Source organism: Thunnus maccoyii, chromosome 21, assembly GCF_910596095.1.
Source record: "Thunnus maccoyii chromosome 21, fThuMac1.1, whole genome shotgun sequence".
NCBI classification, from domain to species: domain Eukaryota; kingdom Metazoa; phylum Chordata; class Actinopteri; order Scombriformes; family Scombridae; genus Thunnus; species Thunnus maccoyii.
The window spans coordinates 6,982,077-6,996,066 of record NC_056553.1 but is presented as its reverse complement, the minus strand read 5'-3'; the positions used below and the strand labels follow the sequence as shown (position 1 = coordinate 6,996,066).

The 13,990-nt window shown below is 40.7% G+C and overlaps 1 protein-coding gene across 5 annotated transcripts in view; it reads left to right on the top strand.

The window, feature by feature from the left end:
- The first annotated feature begins 317 nt into the window (after nt 1-317).
- sh3kbp1 (SH3-domain kinase binding protein 1) overlaps nt 318-13,990 on the top strand; it is a 38,545-nt gene continuing 24,872 nt past the window's right edge. For 4 of the 5 annotated variants that reach the window (XM_042398863.1, XM_042398861.1, XM_042398862.1 and 1 more), the window contains exons 1-2: nt 319-602; nt 8,722-8,879. In XM_042398863.1, coding sequence (XP_042254797.1) covers nt 599-602; nt 8,722-8,879 — 162 coding nt within the window. In that variant the 5' untranslated portion in view covers nt 319-598. Of the gene's footprint in view, nt 603-8,721; nt 8,880-13,990 lie in introns of all 5 variants that reach the window. The other variant, XM_042398860.1, reaches the window with a different exon arrangement.

Here is a 13,990-nt window from a genome sequence, read left to right as displayed (position 1 = left end):
ATCCAATATTTTAGCATTTTTTTCAGAAGAAAATTTCCATCCACTCTAAGAGCCTAAATGTAACAAATCTAAATTAAATGCCATTATAACCAATAGCCTAAAGACAACTTTTCATTATGAAGCAGCTTATTTTCAATATTGAGATCTGCTGCCCCATAACTGAGGGTTATTGTGTCACCACCATCTGTTCTAAATCCGTCACAAATTGCGTCACCAAAACGCAGACGTTGCAAATTGGGAAGTCGGAATTTCCGCGCAGCACCTGAAGGCACCGAGAGAGAGAGAGAGAGAGCGAGAGAGAGAGAGAGAGAGAGAGAAAGAGAGAGAGAGAGAGAGATTTGTTCATCAGCGCTTTTTCCGTTTTCTGGGCACTCGCTCTGCCTCCTCTGTCGTGTCACCGGAGAGAAAAAAAAAAAAGAGGAAGGAATATGGTTTCATCTGACGCTCCTCCCGTTTCAGCGCTGCTGTAGCGGATCTCTAGTACGAGGAGGAGGCTGGGGCTCGATCCGGTACAAACCCCCTCTATATACCTGAAACAACCACCTTCCCCGTTACCAACCAGCCCGCAGCAGCACTACCAGCGCACCGGGAGACATAAATGGGTGAGACGCAACGCTTTTTTTCAGCTTCTAATTTGGAGAATGCCCAAAAATAGCCTCCAGCGCCTCTGCGCATCTGGATGGGCAGGAATTCGCCCGGTCCAGATGCGCGCAGGGTTCAGCCTCTCTCCTTCCTCCCCCTCTCCTCTCCTCTCCTCTCCTCTCCTCTTCTCTCCTCTCCACCTCACCTCCCCTGACGTCGCTGCATGCATAGCCGAGCTGTTAAGGGTGCACTCAGGCTTGACGTTGGACAATATTTTCGCACGTTTCCGATGCTTTATTCAATAGATTAGAACTCTGCGCGTGGGTGTGCAACGCGGCCGCGCGGGTGCGATTTCAGGAGGGTCACATTGATGAGTTGCAGATGTTGACACGTTTACATTCACTCACTGTCTGTCTGTCCATTGTGCTGTACAGTGTTTGAGCTCTCTTGACTTCGATGAAACAGGCCTGACTGTGACATTCTCCTCATCATCGCGCCATCAGTTCCTACAGCAATGCGCTACCGCACACATGGAAATGAGCTGATTGCAGATTTAATGGTCGAGCAATTGACCAAACAGAGCATATAGGCCTAAAGATTACACGGATATCATTCAGGAGGGGGTACTTCCTTTTTTTTCTTTTTCAGATTACTTTCTGTCTGTTTAATCAGATGCTCAGACATTCCTTTGGACTCTGATAACTTGCTCTGCAAAGCACTTGACATTTTGTAACGTGAATGAATGTTTGCTCGACCAGTTGGATGCCCTTATTAGTGAAGATAGTCGCAGCACTTGGTGCAAAATAGGCCTGTATCATTCACTTCCTTCTTATTCCCAGCACTGATTCATTATGTAAACAAACAATGCACAGCCGCCTCAAGGTAAACACTCATACACACAGTTAGCCGATGTACACGCAATCTTCAAGGCTGGATTACCAACTGGTCAAAGTGGGCAACTGCTCCAGGGCCCAAGACTGTTAGGGGCCTCAAAAGCCCCAGATTGGCAGTGTGTAAACACTGTGGTAATTTAATGAATTGCAAATTTGTTTGTGAATAAGCATCACTTAATTACACTACTACCAACTCAAATGGAAATGAAAAGGGCCTGTTTATAACCTAAAATTGCCCCCACATGGTGCATATTCCAATATAAATGTGTTTAATTTGTGTTACGTTAAAGTGACAGGATATGCGTAAGCCTACACAATGCAGAGGGATATATGACAATCACACAAGAGCAATGGTCTATTGCCATGTTGCCTACTGCTATGAATTTATTATGATTAACCTCTTATTTAAGATGTATTTACATGCCGTGAAAGACATCTAATTAGCAAACAGTGAGGCCCTTTTTATATTGGCTGGGGAGGGTAGGACTGTTAATGGTAGACTTGCATTTTGTTGTTTTGGTGATTTAATGTTCCTATTTCCGTAGATAACTCAAAAAATAAAGGCTAAAAGACACATCACACCTGCAGTTTTCGAGGAGAAAAAAGTGTCAGATCTAAAAATGTGACCTTCAGTCCCTCCGAAGTTAATGGTCATTGGAGATATACCATTTTGCTCAAACATTCATGTAAAAAGAGACATACTGATTTAGTTTAAAGATTTAGTTTCTCTATTGACAGTGACCTTAACAGAAGAGAATACAATGAGCCTGTATGTTTCACTTTTCTCAACTGGAACTGAAAAACTCTCACTTTCTCTCTTGCTTTTGCTGTGCTGCCGCTGCCTCTGCTGCTCTCTCCACCTACATTGAAAAGAGATGAATGCACAAAGTTCTTATCCAAAGGCATTCTGGGATTTAGATGCAGAAAATGCAGCTTGAGGCAGTGCAGTAAATTCCAAACTCTTTGTCACAAAATAACTTCCCGGCATGAAGCGAACACCACAGTGATGAGCAGAAAACATGTGGAATTTTCCTTTAATGTGGGAGAATTTGCTGAAGTCTGTGATCTGATCCACAGCTTGAGTGGGTGGGTTTCACTCCCAGTGGGCTCCGGTCCAGCGTGAATGTTTTACAGACAGAAACACACAGCTGCTCTTGACATCATCAGCGACAGCACTGAAATGTACCCACAACTAAACACAGGTCTGCTGCAAACCAGTGAAATGTCAGCATGGCTGTGCAGAGTTGAGTGTGTGTAGTTTCCTCTTATCTAAACTGAGTGCAGCTGTTCAGAGGAGGCTACATTCTCGTCTTAGTTCCTGTATATGTGTGTGTGTGTGTGTGTGTGTGTGTGTGTGTGTGTGTGTGTCTTGACCACTTGAGTGGTTTTGTTTTGTCTTTAGGCTTTAAAATATTCCGTCCCCTATCTTTTCAAGGCCTTCTTTCTATCTGTCATCTTTAGCCTTGCGCACAAAAGCAATGTAAAACCACCAACACTGAGTGTTAAAGTTCAAGTTTGGTTAAGCATCAGGTTTATTCAACATTACTTGTAAATGTGTACATATTTTTCATTTAATTCTATTTTATTATACTAATATATAGTCCACATATTTTTAGAGAATGTTCCTGAAACTAAGCTAGCTGGCTAGCTATGAGGCTATATTTGAGTTTTAAGCTATTTTTTCTGTCTTTTAAAATTGCAGAAGTTAAAATTAGCAAGCAGTTGCCAACTCACACACTAGACATGTAGCAGCGTTAGCATAATTTAGAGTCGTGTTTGTGTCTACTTGATGAATGTATGTCCAATATTTATTCTATTTTTATCTCTGTTTTTGTCTCTGTCTTTTGGTCTCCACTATTCAATGTCTTTTACTGTAAGCTGTTAGGTGTATGACTTTCTTCAAAAGCTAGTTGCTAACTTTGTCTGCTGTTTGGTGCTAGGCATGTAGCATACAATGGGTTTATTAGAGCTTTTTTTTCTGGAAACAACTTTACAGTTAAAGTATTGATTGAATCATACAGTAAACAAGCTTGGCCATATCATTTAAAACAATGAGCTTAAACAGGCTAACAGGCCTTTTAGAGCTGCAGATGGGTTCTCTGTGGGTTTGTCTCTGTATTAGCATGAGATCTGTATCTGGATATTATCTGGACAATTACATCATGACAGGACCTTTGCATTTACACCTGGCATTAATAAGTGTTTTTATCTCAAATCTGCCCACATGGGATTGCATTGGAAATGATTCAGCTGTAGGGCCTCTACTTATTTTTCCTTTCCCAGAAAAGGGGTCGTGTTTTTGCAGGGCTTGAGACAGCAGGTAAAGGTGGTGTTGGATGACCTTTGAACTTGTTAGACTTTTTTTTTTTCTTACAACCACAGCTTGAAATTGAAGGCAATGCGGAAGTCCCTTAAAGTGCGATACCACTGACAGCCGCTAGGTCCCTGGCTCCAACAGACTTACATTCAAAAAGCATCAACTTCTCTCATTAAATGCTAAGTCAATAATGATGAGTCATTATGGTCTCAATCGCTAAATTCTGGCCCTCTTATAAACGTGCTGGTGGTCATTTCAGAAATTATTGCTCTGTTTATAAGAAATAAAGACGAATAGTATCTTTGTTGTCTGCCATGTGGGCGTTGATTGACAGCTATGATTGACATTTGTTTCATCGGCTCCAGGAAACGTACTGAGTTGGACTTTTGTCGCAATATTTCACCAAGTTTAATGTTACTTAATTATGATACCTGCCATGCTAGTTAGCTAGCATTAGCCCAAGTCTGCACCACTCGGTGTTCCCTGAAAGTTAGTGTTAGCTTCGGTCCAAGGTAGCGGGGCATGTTTCCAGACTCATTATATGGAAGGTCCTGGCAGCAAATGGAAAAGATGGCACCGACTGTAAGCAGCAATTCTGGGCTTCAAACCAGCTCCAATGCAAACCAATGGGTGATGTCACGTCTCGCTACGTCCATTTTTATATACAGTCTATTGGTCAAACTCTACATATTGCTCTTGTATCCAGTAGAGAGCCGGCCACAGGTCAGGCCACCATGAGGTGGCTCAGCAGGTGTCTGATAATTGCAGGGTTGGTAGTTTGATTACTGGCTCTTCCTGTTCACACGTTGAAGTGTCCCTTTTAAAGCACTCTGGATTAAAAGCGCTATATAAATGCGGCCCATTTACCCTTGGATGTGGTCTTGCTGATCCAATTGCAGTCCACTGACATGCATTTTCCAATACAGATAAGATATTTTGATTGCATGTTAATATGCAGTGTAAATGGGGCAGATGTGTGACCTTTTCCACATTACACAGTAACTTATTATTTAGTGTTTTTCAATCCAATGTTAAAATTAAGAATATTAATGGACACTAGTCTTAACTGAAAAAACGTCTCATTCGCTTATTTCTTAAACAGAGTATTTATGCTTTCTCCTCATTACTACTGTTCATCTGGGATTTTATTGTCTGAGAATTGCACAGCAACTTTCAAAGATTTAAATAAGAATCAAAAAAGTACTATAAGCAAATTGTATTCTATGTTTGTTAATTTTCAATCTTGCTGTAAGGTTTTTAATTACAAATTAATTACTTTTTAATTAATTCAGCATTGTGAACTGGCTTCTGGTACAAATAAGATTGTTTCCTTTGTTGCGACCAGCATTCTCTTTGCAGAATATTAAATTTCTTAAAGGGGACGTATCATAATTTTTGTTATTTTGTTATTTTGTTATAACGGATATCTGTGTTAAACATTGTCAAAGTTCTGAAACTTGAGGTGAACATAAGTAAAAATGCTCACTGAAAGCTAGAAGCCGAGGCTCCAGCCTGCTCTGATGTTGCCAGTGTTTCCTTTATTTCCCCATCAAACTGACGTCAGATTGTTCGCACAGGCCCACAAAAGGCCATCCTTTCCAAACCGTTGTTGCTAGCGTTGCTCCAAGAGTTGTTTGTGTTCGTGTTCACATGCATATTTTGAATCAGATTTTGGCTCAAACATGTAGGATGTATTTGAGAAGTTGACATTTTGAGTAAACAACAAGAAAAAGAGGTGAAATCCTGCTACTACTGTTTATTTAAGTAGCCTCTTGACCCGCTGGAAGTCTGCCGAGGGGCGGCTACCAGAAGCTAACCAATCAGAACAGGCTGGGCTAATCGAGAGGGAGGCCTTAAAGAGACAGGAGCTAAAACGGCCTGTTTCAGACAGAGGCTGAACTGAGGAGCCGCGTTAAGAGCCAGTATAAGATAAATAAAGACTGTAAGTCGTGCAAAGATATTCCAGTAGAGCCCCAGAATATAAATATAAACCTGGAAATGTGCAGGATGTGTCTTCATCTATCCCGTCATGTTAGACATCTCATAGACAATAAACTGAAACTGTTTGCTTCACAAAATCATATCCAGTGTAAATCTTCTGCAAGACAAAGTTTCCACTCTGTCTGCAAAACCTCCCACCAGACAGAGCTCCTCTCGACAGCCTATTTGGCACTACCTTTGCGTCGCTTTTTTAACCTGCACCCTTCTTTGCACCCTTTGCACTCACTGATACGTGTTCCGTGCAGAGCCACAAGCTGTCGTCTTCTTCGGTAGTGTATGTGTTTCAGACTGACGTGGGTGGGTGGACTGCAGCGTTGTCCTGCTCTGCCAGTCGGATGTACAGTATGTGGTTTACAAGAGAGCTGCCACAAGCTATCAATTCACTTCTCCTTACTGAAGAACTATCCCCGCCTTACTCCTCTCTCCACTTCCACTCTCATGGTATCTGCCACTTCCCCACAAACATCACAGCTGAGGCTCAAAAAAAAAAAAAAAAAAAGAAAGAAAGAAAAAACGGAATTTGTGCCACGTCGCTGTCTCGTCTCAGGCTAATCTCACTAGTTATCTCAAGCCAGAATCATATCCTCCCCATCTGAGCACCAGGCCAACTTGGACTACAGTCATCTGCTTTGTCTGTTTAATACTGATGTCTGGTGAGAGTTCGACTCTTCCTCTTTCTCCACAGTGTAAACTGTCAGCGACGCCCTGACCTTCCACTTTGAACGCAACCGCTTTCACAATAAGTGTGGTCATATACTCTATTGTGGTCAGTGTCATCATGTTGTTGTGGTGCTCAAAACTTGTGACTTAATGTGTATTTTGTATTGAATATATGTGTACGTGTGTGTGTGTGTGTGTGTGTGTATGTGTGAGGGAGAGCTCACTTTGGGGAGGAAGCCAGTGTGTCTGAGTCATAGCTACCCCTTTATACTGTTGTTCCCATGGTTACCCAACCCCTGAAACTCCCCCACCCTACCCCCTTTTGTGCTGCCCACACAGTTTAGACAAGGATCAGGCCTCGGCAGTCGATATGTGTGTGTGTATGTGTGTGTGTGTGTGTGCGCGTTCAAAGGGTTAGGGATAAGAAAGCTATATGTGATATCACACATTCAGTACATTTTTACAAGTATTAGCAGCTGCACGAGCTGTCACAAGGTGTTTTGACGTCTGTTTGAATGGGTTGGTGTGTGCGATGTTCAAGAGAGTGTTTGTGTGCATTTTTCTAGATAGCAGCTTACATCTTATTTTTTTCTTATTTATCTAATTTCTTATATATTTGCCGGGGTCTTTTGTACCTTAACTGCTTGGAGAACCAGACTCTTAATATAAAAAAACTATTAGAGAGAGACTTCTTGTCCATTTGGGGGGGGTTTTTATATCATATTTTAGTAAGAAGTCTCCCTGTTTTCTGATCTTTTAATTTGCTGTTGATGCAGTTTGATCAAAACCTCCTCCATGTTTACCTGTTGCCTGGATAAATTTGGCATTTCCTCAACTGTATTCTCTAATACTCAACAGTCTGCTGCTGATTTTCTATCATTTTGAACAGAAACGCTGTTTTAACTCACTAATTAATTGCAAATTTGCCATTTTCGATCACCGTTAATCTACCGTCAGTAAAACTCAATGCTTCTTACCCAGATATTTCACGTTAAAAGTGTCCCAGTGGCTCAGACGGTGTAATCCGTCTGTTTCCTGGAGATATTATCAGGAAGTATTGTGTTTTATTGATGGTAGGTTACTGATTGAAAGTCCAGCAAAGCAGAACTGACTGGAATTACAGCCCGGTCTCTACAAGTAACACGACTTTACACTTTCAAATTGCGTGCGATGCATACACCTAAGTTCAATTTTGCGTGCAGATGATACGCAAACTCTTCCGAGGGAAGTGTAATTTTCTTTTATTTTATAAGGTGATTTCTGGCTTCTAAGGAGGAGGCGGGTTTGGTGGATGTGTAGATAATTTGTTGGCAAAAAGTTGCAAAAGCAGCAGGAGAGCACTGTCCGAGACGACCAACCACCACAGAGATCTTTAGCGTCACGTTGGGCATTTTAACCAAACATTTTTACATCACGTCCGGATATTTTTACGACATTTTACTGTTTTAACCCAAACCATGATATTTCTTTAACCCTGACCAAGTGGTTTCTGTGCCTAAATCTAACCAACGGTGTTAAATGAGACACGAAATGGTAAAAAATGCAGCGTTAAATTGGTGTATCACCTGCATGTAAAATTGGACTTTGGCGTATCACCTGCACGCAGTTTGAAAGTGTTATTTGTACACAGAATGTGAGACTGTGTTGGGAATTAAAGGTAGAGTAGAGTTCTGACCACTATGCATTCATGAGTGCGTCCTCGTTTTGTTTATATTGGGCATGCATGACGCACTATACAGTCCTACTGCCAGTTTCACATTATTTTGCTGATTGACATTTAGTGGTGGTAATGCACAAAGATGCGTAGCAATGTTCTAATAAGGGGAAGATAAAAGAATACTGCATGTTAGCAAACACGGATGTGAACAATGTTAGATTCAAATCGGCTGGTTTGCAAGTGTTTTATGAGGAAGGAAATGAATTCAACAAGTTTCTCAGACCTCAAGGGTACTCCCAGGTGACATAGCAGAGTCGAAATTGCACCAACGAGCAGTTAAATCAGTTTACTTTTCTCTGCAGTGTTGCATATCAGTTGAAATTAGTGTTTTTGCTGTAGCAGGGTTACGTGTGGTTAGCTGTGTCTGTGGCTTCCCTTTTCAGTTCCACTTTTAAAATAAATAAATAGAATTACTACGATCATCAAAATTAAAACCGCCGTGCCTCAGAGTAAATATGGAAGAATGTGACACCTCTGCGATGTTTCACCTTTTCAGTGTGGTTTTATTGTAACACACTCGACTCTCTGTGTTTCTCGCTCTGTCTGTCCAGTGGAAGCCGTGGTGGAGTTCGACTATGAGGCTCAGCAGGACGATGAGTTGAGCCTGACGGTGGGTGACATCATCGTGAACATACGGCGAGATGACGGAGGATGGTGGGAAGGTGAGCTGGGAGGACGGAGGGGGCTGTTCCCCGATAACTTTGTCAGGGTGAGTAATCACAAGCCCATCCTCACCTTATCTTCTCTTTATCTCCTCTTTTATACGCTCTATAAACCCACAAGAGGCCCTCTATAGATAGCAACAGGGTAAACAGGCAGTTTCCATTGTGTCACTGCGGTACAGTTTGTTTTGGATGTTTGTTTGTGCTTTAATCTGCTATTTCAGTGCAATGTAACACCTACACAGATAAGCGTTTGACAGGTTTACAGTCTTTTAAGGTGTTTGATTTTTTATTGATGCTTACATCACATGCGGCTAGTTGAACCCTTGGCTGTGAGGTTAAAATGAGTAATACATTTAGATTAGAGGAAGAGATACTGCAATGTGAAGCGTCAGTTTGTGCTCAGAATTTGACTTGAGATCGAGGCGGTTAAGATCACGTTAGGGTGGAGGTTCAGGGAAACTTACCACAGATTGATTCAATCTTCAGGTAAGTACCTTGGATGTAATAAGAGAGTTGGATACGATGCTGCAAATTTCCCCCAGTGCCCTCTCGCACTAAAAATCCCCTGCGGCCCAAAAGGCATTTTTTTCCCATAGACCACCATTATATGTATGTCTTATATGTCATTTATCTTCCAAAAGGAATTATATCATATATTAAAATGCTGCAGAAACATTAGAGCCAGCAGTAAATCACTTAAGAGCTGCACAGATCAGTTCATCAGATCATTTTCTTCCCGGGATGATGGATCTGGTCTCATCCAGCCAGCAGCTCCTCACATCTCTGAGAACATCACAGCAGATTTACAAATTGGTGTTATATGGATAAACTGACCACATATGGGGAATATACGTACAGGATTACTTCCTGGCCTGAAAACGTTTTAAATCTCCGCCATGTTGCCGTCACCCTCAGATATCTTCTTCGGACCGCAAGGCATACTAGATAATGTAGACCCAGCAGAGGCCCTCCTCTCTCTCCAAAACAGTGACAGAAAGTTGAAACTGAAAAACATAAAGTTGAAACTGAAAACCAGTGACACTGAAAAAAAAAAACTGTGACAGTGTAAAAAAACAAAAAAAACTCACTGAAAAAAGACAGACATGAAGAAAATATCTGAAGATTGACATTGAAAAATATCAAAAAGATCATATTAACTGGATAAGATTGTAATTTTTTAAATGCCTGTGTTTTATTTTTCAGTGGAACTTGTTTCAGTGCCAATATAACTTTTTCCAGTGCAAGTGTTTCAACGCTGATGTTTCATTTTTCAGTTCAGGTTTTGTTTTCGATGCCAAATTTTATTTTCGATGATAAAATTGAACTGTCGCTGTTCTGGCTTCAGAAGAGCCTAGAAAAATAATTTTAGAGTTAGTGAGGTCATCCCAATGTAAAGTATACGGGCCAAGCAGACACTACTGTGCATATTGAGTGGGCAGCACAACATGGAAGCAAACCCAGAAGCTTTAAAACATTTTTGGCTCATGTACCAGACAAGCAGTTTTCATTTGAGTGAACAGGCACCATATTTGAGTCTGGTATCCAATTCTTATGATACATCCATGGTAAGAAATAGAGCTACAATGATTAGTTGATTAATCGATCAGTCAAACAACAGAAAATTAGTCGGCAAAATAAAATAAAAGTTGAATGAAAATGTGTTGGGTCCAGTCTCTCAACTGTGAGGATTTTATGCTTTTTGTGTGTTTTATTTCATTGTATTGAGTGTTTGTCGGACAAAACGAGACATTTGAAGAAGTTACCAGAGACTGGAGGAAACTGGGATGAGCATTTGACATTTTATAGACTTAACTATTAATCGAGAAAATCATTGGCAGATTAATCGATGACAAAAATATTGTTAGTTGCAGTAAGAATGGATTTAGGGAGTGGTTCTGACCAACTTTGGAAACCAAATACATTTTTTAATCATGCCCTCCCTTTGACATGTAAATGTCAATGTCTAAATGTAAAATATCCTTTTCGTGTGTTCTCTTTGTTACCGAACACATAGGACGTGTTGTTAATATCCAAATATAACATCAAGACACATTAGAGGAAAACCCAACATAAAATGCTCTCCTTGGGATAGATTATACAGTATTGTCTGAAACTCTACCAGAGGGATGACGAGCAGTGTGTAACTCATGGCTCCACCGTCTCCCATGTTCAGGTGTCCAGTTGGGTTGAGATGTGTTGACTGCAAAGGTCAAACCATTCACTGACCTCCCGTGTCCTGAATATGCATTTCGTTAATGTTTTTCCACTCCGTTAATTTGCCATCTGTTCATACTGTCGTCCTATCTTCGTAACAGGCACAGTCCACATAAAGTAAAAACCCCAAATCCTTCAACAACATTCAAAGACTTTATCATCATTATTATCATTTTGTTCTTTTGGACGAGGCAGCGGACTGATGAAGTAGTAAACTGAACTTGAGTCTGTCTGAACTTTGGGTTTGTGTGATTTCTCTTGTCTGATGACATTCTTTACTTTTTCACATGATGCTTCCAGGATATATAATTTTATGTCGCAATATTGGTATCATGATGGTCCATTTTCTGGAAACTCAACTAAAAACGTAAGCATAAATTAAATAACCAACCAGTAAAAGTACTCACATTAATGCAGCAATCCTGTAAATCCAATATTACCGTAAGGCAGTGCTGCTCATTGTTTTGCAACTTTGTCTGCAATGGTCTAATACCATAGTTCCCTAAAATGAAGCAGAGTCTACTTGCAGTTCCTTGTCACAAGTTGAATATGGTCTTGTCTACTTTATTTCCTCTAAACCTCTTACATTATCTCATCAGAACAACTGTTAGAGGCCTGAAGTAAAAGTAAAACTATACAGTATTTCACAGGGGAAAAGAAAAGGTCACACAAATGTTAGAAAAGAAATATCTTCATTTGTCAGTTTGACAAGAAGAACATTGTTTTTCTTAATTTCCTGTCCCACTAATCATCTTGTAACCCCTTAAGATTTGTCCTGCAACAGTTTCCATGGGTCACGACACATTGGGAACCATTGGTCTAATAGAACCAGAGATATTAAAAGGATAACTTCCACAATCTCTGATGGTCTTCTGATGGAAATCTCATCTTATATGTTGTCATGTTGCTACTATCCTACTAATCCTACTATGTGTATTTAGGGGCAGGGGCTCCATTAGTTGGTAGTCTATCCTTGGTTTGAGGGGAGTCTAGCAACACTGACACAGGCAAGAATAAAGCCAAAAGACAAAAAAGCAAATCTAACAAGTCTATGTTTTTCACATCATCAACATTACTTTTGATACTTTTGGTCATTTTTGTCTTTCGTATGCCATCGCCAACATCTTATTTCAGGCCGAATGTTTGGTACTGAAGCTGTGACTCCCAATTCTTCAACACCCGCAGTGACCAGATGAAGAAATAAAAAACAGGAGGCTGTAAACAGAAATTACGTTAATATACTACTAAATTGTTCTCCCAATTACGTTGTGTAATCGCTGCCTGGATTGTTTTCAAAGGCCGTATTTTTTCCAACGAAGTAAGTGCTACGGTCGTATATCGCTCAGTACAAGCCGCAGGACTCTGGCATGGGAGACCGCATCCTGAATCACATGTGTGGTAAGGTTTAGCCAACAAAAGCACTTTGGTTTAAGTTAGTAAATGATTGTGGACGGTGGTTTTTCTTAAATGTTAATAAACTTGTTACGCTTCAAATCTTTGCTGACTTTTTCCAAGACCACGATCTTTCCCCAACCTTAACCGAGTGCTGCCAGTACTTCAACATAACCCTAAAAAGTATAACATTGCTGTAGTTTCTATTGTACTGCAAGATCAGATATTCTGACAGGAAAAGTATCAGCATTTTTGCAACTTGCCAAATTGCTTTAACAACATATTCCCTTTATGTTCCCGTTATGTCAACATAATTCAGCCAGCATTACTTTTCTAGCAAAATATATTTGCAGTTGCACTTTAGTCATATATGAACATTTTTTCTAGGAGACAGGGATTTTTTTATGATCCTAAAGCTGCAGAGACGTCATTCTAAAATCCTAGATTCATTCAATTTGGGTCAAAGTTCCAGGCTCAAAGTCAATCAGATACATAGTGTAGGTACTTTATGACAATCAACAATGCAAAATCTGTAGATATATATAGTATACCATATGCTTGTGGTGGTGAGAAGAAGGAAGTATCTTGTTCAATGTACGATGAAGGGAAGTTTAAAAAGTGCCACAAGCCAAAGGCAGTGGAGCGTAGTGTTTTGACATCTTGACAGCACTAAAGCAGTCGGTTTATTGTCAGGTGGTTCGCTGTGCAGCCGGGTCTTTATTTGTGCTGACTGACTGTCACAGTTCTCATTCACTGTCCGGGGAGCTGGACAATGGGCCTCACTGACAGTGTTTACGTGTGTGTGTGTGTGTGTGTGTGTGTTAGAGAGAGAGAGAGAGAGAGAGAGACAGAGGGAGACTGTGAGTAATGCAGTAATACCAGACTGGCCTGTCACAAGACTGCAGTTATGGGAATCAGTGACATTAAGCTTTGCAATGCTGATTAATGCATGTGTGTGTGTGTGTGTGTGTTTAGGAAATGAGAGATGTGGGCCGACAGGTTGAAAAAGCAACAGGAAGTGACAGTATGCAAGTAGCCCCCCTCTGATGCGTGGTCATGACAACCGTGACGGATAACTCATTGAGATAGTCATGCCAGAGGTCAATGAATTTTCAGTAAAAGAAAATGCCGTTTGAAAGGAGCGTTAGGCTCCTTTTAATTATGTATCAGTGAAACGCGTGAGAAGAATCAGTTTAGGTTACAAACTGATGACCCCGGAGATTGTTAGTGCAATCAGTCGGGTAATTTAGCAAAGTTACAGATAACATCATGATGCACCACATTTACAACTGCTGGCTTTATTCAAGATGCATTGCCAGTGTGCAAATCTGATGTTTTCTCAAAGCCTAGAGTAGTCGTTAGCTGCTGTCTGACCCACTAGCTAAGCTGATATTATCTTAAAGCCAAATTATATCAGAAACCGCACACATGTTGAGACACAATCAGCTGTTCTTAGCTACTATCTCATGAGAACGACGGCCTCGATATGGCTGCTAGATGCAGTGTAGTACCTCAAAAGACTTTTCCAAGGAAATCAGCTGTTGGTAGC